At 27.8% G+C, this 9,022-nt stretch overlaps 1 protein-coding gene across 2 annotated transcripts; it reads left to right on the top strand.

Annotated features, from left to right (window-relative positions):
• The first annotated feature begins 5,776 nt into the window (after positions 1–5,776).
• On the top strand, positions 5,777–8,692 carry LOC108462997 (WUSCHEL-related homeobox 11). Of its 2 annotated transcripts, XM_017762923.2 has the most exons (4): positions 5,777–6,424; positions 7,403–7,578; positions 8,261–8,283; positions 8,507–8,692. In XM_017762923.2, the coding sequence occupies exons 1-3, from the start codon at positions 5,884–5,886 to the stop codon at positions 8,276–8,278; spliced, it is 735 nt and encodes a 244-aa protein (XP_017618412.1). In that variant the 5' UTR covers positions 5,777–5,883; the 3' UTR covers positions 8,279–8,283; positions 8,507–8,692. The 2 variants fall into 2 exon arrangements, with proteins under 2 accessions (XP_017618412.1, XP_017618411.1); XM_017762922.2 differs by lacking the exon at positions 8,507–8,692 and having other exon boundaries at positions 8,261–8,358.
• The last annotated feature ends 330 nt before the right edge of the window (positions 8,693–9,022 follow it).

Genomic DNA, 9,022 nt, shown 5'->3' with positions numbered 1-9,022 from the left:
TGCCCTACCTATATAATATTCATGACAATTAAATTATTTAAATATTAATAATATAAAAAAGATTATAGAAGTTACATTAATTTTAGACTAATAAAGATGTAGCACTCTACATATATATATATATATATATATCAATAAATATTAATCCGTAAGGTGATATTTATATAAAAGATGTAATTAAAGAAATATTTAGGTTAAAATACTAATAAAGTTCTTTATTGGTTTCACTTTTAAATTAATTTTTTTATTTTTATTTTAGGTTTAGTATTATATTTATTTAATTTCATAAGCATATTTAAAAATTATTTTGTGTTTCATTTTTAATATATTTATTTTTAGGGTGAATATTTGAGGCACTGGTAATATAAATTTTTATTCTATAAATAACTTTAAAAATTGATGTGTCTTTTTTAAAAATATTTATTTATTTTCTAATATTTTATTATACCTTTATAGAACACTTATCAATCATTGACATTGCTTGTGGAGTCTAAAAACTCCACCGGTAGTGTACCAACTAATTTCCTTATTTTAAATATTTCTTATGGGAAATATTTAGTATCTTACATGTGGAGTTTTTAGATTCCACAAACAAAGTAAGGCGAACAATTTTGTAGGGGCGAGATGAAATTTTAATTTTTTTATAGTCTATATCTTTATAATTTTGAATGATTAAATTAAATTTTTATAATTTTAAGGGGTCAAAGTATAATTTTATATTTATTAATTTAAAATTTTTAAAAAATTTCAAGGGCCTAAATAGTAATTTTACATTTTAGGGGGCCGAGGCCCCTACCAGCCCCTAGATTCGCCCTTGTCCACAAGCAGAGTTAAGAGGTTGACAAGTGTTTTATACAAATATAATAAAATATTAGAAAAATAAATCTTTAAAACTTGCTTGTGAAATAAAAAATATAATGCCAAATACTCACCATTTTATTATATTCTATAAGATACATATTATTATCATCTTAATTTTATTTGTGAAGTCTAAATATTATTTTATTTTATGGTTTGTAACCACTTCTACTGAATGTACTGATGCTATGGGTTTATTTATATAACAATTAATGGCTACTTTTTGGTTTTCTTTAAAGGCTAGTTTTTTAAGGTAAAGGCTAGTTTTTTTTTTTTGGTTTTTTTATTACAAGTTAGAGATTAAAATTTTATTTGGATACAAATTTTGAATGCAGTAAAAATATAAAGTTGTTTGTCAAATAAACAGCCACTGTTGATGATTTGTTAGATTTGTCCAATGGTCGAAATTATTCACAGATTTAAATAAAAATATTAAAATTAAAAACTAATTTTAATTTAAAAAATAGGTTAATCTAAAATATGAGCTGAGCTATCATATATTTTTGCTGGTGATGTGTTGATGCATTTTTTCTCGTTGGCAAGGCAGACGGTAGTGCGAGCTTGGAGCCCTTTTATCATTAAATCCCTTAAAAAAAATTAAGTAAGCATCAAATTTAATATCAAAATTTGCCACTATTAACTAGTATTGGTATGTTTAATGCCTTATTAATGATAGAAGGCTTCATGTTTGGGGTGCTTTTATATCTTAATGCTTGTAAAACGTTTTATATTGATAAATTGCCTTAAGAAAAATATTAAATATTAAATAGTACTTTAATAATATAACATAATATAATATGGGTATGCTTAAATGGGTTGAGAATTAATTATTTACAAAATGAATAAATTTAAATAAAATTTAAGGTTCATATTATAGAGTAGGTCAAATTTAGACAATAATATATAATATTAATACCATACATAAATTCAATCCAAGCTAATAATACCTCTAACTCCATAGAAGAAAGCATGTAATTAGTACCTTACTTTATTTTTTCTTAAATACTTGAAATAAAATTTAGATTAAAAATTAAATAAATTTATTTACTGAATCAAATTTCGAGTTGATTTAAAAGAAGAAGGCTGGCTTAGCCCAACAACCTATTTTATTATCCAAAAAGAGTAAAATATTAAAAATATTTTATATTAATATATTATTTTTCATTCTTTCAAAAAATATTTTTATCATTTAAATTGAATTTGAGTTAGATCGAAGGAATGATAATATCTTGTTCCAACTTGAACTAGACTGAAAAGAGTATACTAAACCGGACGGTCCACCCAATAAACAGAGAGATTAAACAGCAAATAAGAAATTCTTGATTAGTTGAAATGGGTTGTGTATGTATATACTTTTGACAATATTTTAAAGAGGAAAATGCCGGTAAATTTTGGGGGGACACCGACCAGCATCTGGTTCTGCTTTTAGGGCACATGTATTTGAGCGTTTTTGCTAGTCTCACCTCGTGTGCGTTTCACCATTTTTGTTACTAAGTTTTTAGATTATAGTTTAATTATTTAATTATATTTTGGAAAACATATACTTCTAATATAAATCCTTTTATTCAATTTTAAAAATATTTACTAATTACAATTTCTAATATATTATCAGTGAAAATAATATTTACTAAAAATAATTATATACTAGAAAGAAAAATAAACTAAAGGTTAAATATAATAAAAGCTTTTGTATTCTTCAGTAAATTTAGAATTTAGTCTTTAGTCTTTAGTCTTTATACTTTTATTTTTAGGAATTTAGTCTCTGTACTTTAAAATTTCAAAATTAAAGTTTAACTGTTAAAACCATTTTGTTAAATACATGTTCATTATAATGTCATTTTTAGTTATATTGCTACCAAATAAGTTTTTTTTCAAAATATCACACCAACAAATTTAATAAAAAATTAACAGTGTTAACAATTTAAACTGAATTTTGAAATTTAAAAATAGAGAGACTAAGTTACTAAAATTGAAAGTATATGAACTAAATTCTAAATTTATGAAGAATACATGGACTTATAGCGTATTTTAAGCTTAATTGAATTTTTTTATACATAGCTTCAATAAGTAGGGTTTAAGTGTCTATTTTTGACATTTATTTATTTACTATACCCTAAATGTAGTATGTATTATCTTTCAACGTTGTTTGTAGAATTTAAAATTTTATTAATATTTGATATATCATTAGTAGATAATTTTAATTCCACAAGTAAAATTGAAATGTTTTCATGTGTCTCATTTTCTTTTAAAATTCTTTTTTTACTAAATATTAAAAGATGGTATTTATCACCCTCTTAAAATTTACCTGTAATTTTAAATTTTTACCATTAGTATATCAAATAATTTAACTATTGAGTACACCACCGTTGAAACGTATTAATTCCACAACATCCATTTATAACTTTTTTAATATTTAATTACTTTTCCGTGTGTTATCTTTTAAACTAGATTTGTGGAATTTAAAATTTTCATTAATACTTTCTAGATATATCAAATAATTTTTCTTAAATGGTTTAATACTTTAAAAGTTGGCACATGTTCATTTTTCTTAAATGATATATCAAATATTGAGGATATTTCAGTTTATATGTATATATATATTTAAAATTTATACTCCTTTAAAACATTATTTATTTTTCTTAATAACTATTTATATATACTTCTTTTCAATATTTTTACAAAGAATATATATATATATATATTCACCCTTATAATGGTGTCTAATGTGTATTAAGGAATAAGAGGTTTCTAATGTCTATTACTGGGATTTTAGAATATATGAATCGATTTCACCTGGTTGAACAGATTTTTGGCTGTGCCGACTAATTAATTTTTCCCAACCGAATTAATCAAGTGGTAGCTACACGCCTACACCATTTTACTATATTAAATAAATGTAGCTTTGAGTGATCAAAGAAAGCAAAGCAAAGCACCGTTGTATGGAATAAAAGCTAAGTTCTTGGGCAAGGAAAAAAAAAAAAAAAAAGGAAAGGGAGGACAGAAAAAACCCAGAGTCGGTTCCTGTTTTATACTTCTAAATCCCACCATAAAATGTAAATAAAAATATTAATTAAATGATAAATGATGGGTTGGGTTGAGAACACGTATTTAACTACGTACAATAGAAATATAAAAAAAGGGGAGACAAAGTGTTCGAAGTTTAAGCCAACCTTGAATACCTATTTTGGTCCTCTCGTTTAATATAAAATGTTATTAACACAGAAGATGGCAGTGCTACTGTAAGCCATGTTTTGCTTAACGTCACCCTTTCTTTATTTTACTAAAATTATTAATTACTATACCACCATTTTTTGACCATCACTTTGGATGGACTGTTTTGCTTCTCTTTCAGATTTTATTATTATGAAAAATTCAAAAACAAAATTATATAAATAACAGCGAGCCCAGCTTTCCATGCATTTCTTCACATGCATTTAGCCATATTAGCCGAAACCCTAATTTCCTTCTCCATCCCTCTTTTCTTCTTTGTTTCTTTACCATTTTGACCAGTACTCTTTCTCTTTCTGTTTGCTACCCAAGTGTCCTATAAATAAGAATATGTTAAGTTTCGGTCAAACCAAGTTCTACTTTCTTGAATATAATTTCATGATTTGTATTTAAATAGAGTCAAAGTAGTTTTAGTTATATATATATAGAGAGAGAGAATTTAAAGTATTAGATGAGGACTAAAATGTTGTCTTAAGTAAAAAAGAGTGAATTATCTTAGAATTGAAATTACCATATGAAAGTAAAGAAGCTAGGTAGGAACAATAATAGCCAATGCGTAATAAAATACTATTTGTGTTTAGCTTTTCTATTAGTATTTATAGAAATCAAATGGGTGGCATTATTACTATGCAAAAAGGGGGGGAAATGTGCAACATTGCCATTCACTTGACATAAAGGCTAATTATGCATGTTTCAATATTGATCTAAATATAATATTTAATAGAATAAATTAAAGTCTAAGACAAACCAAAAAGTATGCTTTTCACCTTTCGTCAAGTATGAAAGGAAAAGAGATGAAAAAGTTTGAACAATAGGATACAAAATCCTTAAACCAAGGAAGCTAAATAGCTAGAATTCATGAATCGGTTGATGAATCTAACAACATCTCTCTTTAAAGGATTCAATTAACATGTGTGTATAAATATTGATTATGAATCATCTCTTTTTTGGTATTAAGAAATTGATAGGAGTCTGAATCATCAACAGATTATTTAATTTTCATTTTTAGAACTTGTTTTTGTTAATACATTTCATTTTATTGAATTAAAAGAAAAAGTGTTATAACTACACTTTTTCTTTATAAAAATCATTTTAACTAGTGTAGTTAGGCACTTGTCAACATTCTCTAAGTTTGCTTTTACTAGGCCAAACATTATTAGATAAACACCAACATGATCGACATGGCATGAAAGTAAATTAGAAATATGACATGAAATTGGTATAAAAAAGTATATTAATATTTCAAAAATTTATAAAATTAAAATATAAAAGATTTAAATCATGATTATAATAACATAAAATGTATTTATAAGTCTTGAGTAAAGTGATAAGGTATATTGTATTCTTAAAGAGATGAGGTATATTGTTTGAACCTTAAAAGACAATATTTATAACTTTTAAGTATTGGGTAAAGTGGTAAGTGACATTATACTATCAAGAAAGGACATTGATTCAAATATTGAAAATAATATTATTAGGAAAGACAATCATAAACTTCAAATATAAATTGTTAAAGTGGAGAGAAGAAAAAAAAAAATTATACAAAATACACAAATGGCCATAAGAGGCAATGATGTAATTTCAACTCTTGGAGGTGGAAACAACATAAGGGTGATTTAGTAACTTTAGGAAGTAACATTCCATCAAGGCCTATATAAACTCAACCCCCTCTCTCATGTATTCTAGACTGTGTATTCATGTGCTTTGTTTTTTCTCCTATATTATAAACCTAGTTTTCAGTTTCAACACCATTTTTTTAGCTTTTTTCTTTTTCTTTTTTGAGCCTTCATCGCAGTAATGGAAGATAATGGTCCCGACCCTAATAGTCCGAGCCATGTTTCCGAAAGAAGTGAACCAGTGAGATCAAGGTGGACGCCAAAACCAGAACAAATCCTCATACTTGAGTCCATCTTCAATAGTGGCATGGTCAACCCTTCAAAAGATGAAACTGTGAGAATTAGAAAACTGCTTGAGAAATTTGGTTCCGTTGGGGATGCTAATGTCTTCTACTGGTTCCAAAACCGGCGTTCTAGGTCTCGCCGCCGTCAACGCCAGCTGCAAGCCAGCCTCGCAGCAGGTTCAGAACAAAGGAATAACAACCCCCAAGCTCAAGCAGTATACGGTGGCGGTGCAATTCAGTATGACAGCAGTGGTGCGGCGGCTGCTGCCGCCATGGGGTTTGCACCGCCACCTTTCCACGTCGGTTCCTCTTCTTCTTGCGGTGTTATGGGGGATGATGGGTTCGAGAATCTGCTTTCAATGTCTGCTCAAATGGGGTTTCAAGAACTTGGGCAAAGCTCAAGTGTTTCAGAAACTTCAAATTTGCACTATCAAACTGGTAATTGCATGGTGGAAAAAGAAAAAGTTGATTACTTGGTTTTAATATTTTTGTTTTTCATCTTATTTATTTCTATTAAACTTAATATGTTATATTCGTTTGGTTCATGTTGATGACAGAATTACTGTGGATCCTTGTCATCTAATTCTAAAATATACCCTTTTCTTCACCCAAATTTATGTTTTAATTAATATTCATGGATTTGAAAATGTCAGGTGTTTATTCTTTTTGTTTTTTCCTACAACTTTTAATTAGTATCTAATATCACCCTTAAATATTATTTATGTATTAATAATCCTTCAACACTGATTAATATTTTCATTAAAAAAAAGGGTTTTAGTACATTTTTTACACTATGGGATTAAATAGCAGTTTTAAGTTGAAATTACACAATTTTTAAAAACTTTTAACGATTAATTATAAAATAACAATGTATTTAATGTTTGAAAATGTAGTTGCACTATGCTACATTATTTAATATTTCATATTCAAGCTTTCTGTTGGCCTTATTTTAAGAAATTTTATGAGTTCTCAAGAGAAATCAATTTTACACAAGAGAAACTAATGATTGAAAAAAACCCTATGAAGGTAAGCCAATTATATGTACACTTTATATTTTTTTGTGAAGCTTTACAAAGATTCTCAACTTTCACCTGTGTTAATTAACATTCAACTTTTAAACCTTTTTCCCAATATTTAAGGGAGTAGAATGAAAAGGGAAACCTTAATTGGTTTTACAGAATCCTCACAATAGAGAATTGAACTTTGGTGGACACGTTTGCGGTCACATCACGTGATTATGCGATCAATTTGAAGCAGTAGTTGAGTTTGCAGAATCTCAGCAACAAATCTGCAGCAATTTAAGTGCTGAAATCCTGCAAACTGACTTGAGTTAAACTGTTGATGGAAGAGCATGAATTCCCCTTTTAATTTACTAGGATTTGTTTAAGCTGTGAGTGTGTTTTTTTTTTTTTTTAGGATTCATCACAGTGTTCATCAATGGAGTTCCAACAGAAGTTCCAAGGGGACCCCTTGATGTGAAAGCCATGTTTGGTGAAGATGTGGACTTGGTTCATTCCTCAGGTGTGCCTATCCCCATTAACGAGTTTGGCTTTTTACTTCAGACTTTGCAACATGGAGAAAGCTATTTCCTGGTAACTCCATTCACCTCACTCTTCCTCTACTAATCTGTGTTCTTTCAATATTTCCAACACACACCAAATTTTGTTCCACCTTAATCTCAATCAAGTTAAGGTTTTAGCCCTAACATGGATTTAAAAATTTGCAACTTAATTCTTAATGGTCAAACCCTAATAAAATCTCGGCTTAAACAAAATTAAGTATTTAATTTTCATCTATGCAAAAAAAATAGTTCCTCTTTGTAAATTTACCTAATTCTTTTTTCTCCTTTCCCATTTTACTTATTTGCAACATAACCTTTTTCTGTTGTCAAAAATACCATTTACATTTGGAAATTTGCTTCAAAGTACAGAAATCTTGGCTCCAATACTATTCATTTAGTACAAATCACATTGTAGTTGTACTTTGTTTTAGAACTTTTCGAGGCAAAGTAGACATTTTTTGGGGTTAAAAACTGGGTAATTGGGAAGTTTTTGGATTTCCTTGAAAATTCTCATTTTATAAAACTTAAAGATATGCTGAGATCATATTCCTTACCCTTAATTAAAGCTTGATTTTAAATTGAATAATTTTGATTTAATTATCTAATAAACTTGTGTGAGGTGATAAAGAAATTGTGTTTAAGTCTTTAATTATCACCCGTTTCGAATTCAATATCTGTACCTCTTGTCAATACATCTCATTTTTTAATTGCAGGTTTCTAGAGTAACTTAAACCTTGTAAGTTCGGATTTAAAATTTCAACATCCACAATCTCTTTTTCTATTTTCAAGTTTGTACTAGAAAAAGTTGCAAGCAAGTGGGAGAGCTGCCAGTATTAAGTGATAAATATGCTAGTATCAGCTACATATCATGTAACAAGTCCCAAGTTTTCCTAGCTATTTTGCTTTATTCATATATCTCTCCTTAATTTGTTTCCTTTTTATTATCTCTTGTTTCATAGGAGCTCAACTCAACCTGAATATTACATAAATCTACATACACCTTTTCCACAATCCAACCCTGGATTGGTAATATGTATGCTTCGTGTTCGTATATTTGCCATGTGAGTCGATACTTTATATTTACATAAATTTTGGTATATTTAATGATTTGTATAAATTTTGATATATTAATATATTTGTGTTTTTACTAACCCAAATTGCATTTTATTAAAAGAACATAAATGCCTAAGCTAATCAGAAGGTTATTCATACCAACACTAAAAAATACAAAACAAAGTAAACACAATGAATCATCAGACATCATCCATGACTCTTAAACACTTACAAATCACTAAAAAACAATCTCTGAATCCATCCAAAGCTCCATGAAACACACACAGAGAGTTGCCCATAAAGATTTGAGAACCGAAAAACACCCTTACCAATGAAATATATTAATATATTTTTGTTGTGCCGCTTTGTGTTTTAATTTTTTTTTAATGTTGTATTTTGTCATAGAATCATGTGGTGTCTAA

The sequence above is a fragment of the Gossypium arboreum genome, chromosome 13, assembly GCF_025698485.1.
Source record: "Gossypium arboreum isolate Shixiya-1 chromosome 13, ASM2569848v2, whole genome shotgun sequence".
NCBI classification, from domain to species: Eukaryota; Viridiplantae; Streptophyta; class Magnoliopsida; order Malvales; family Malvaceae; genus Gossypium; species Gossypium arboreum.
This window is presented reverse-complemented; position numbering and strand designations above follow the sequence as displayed.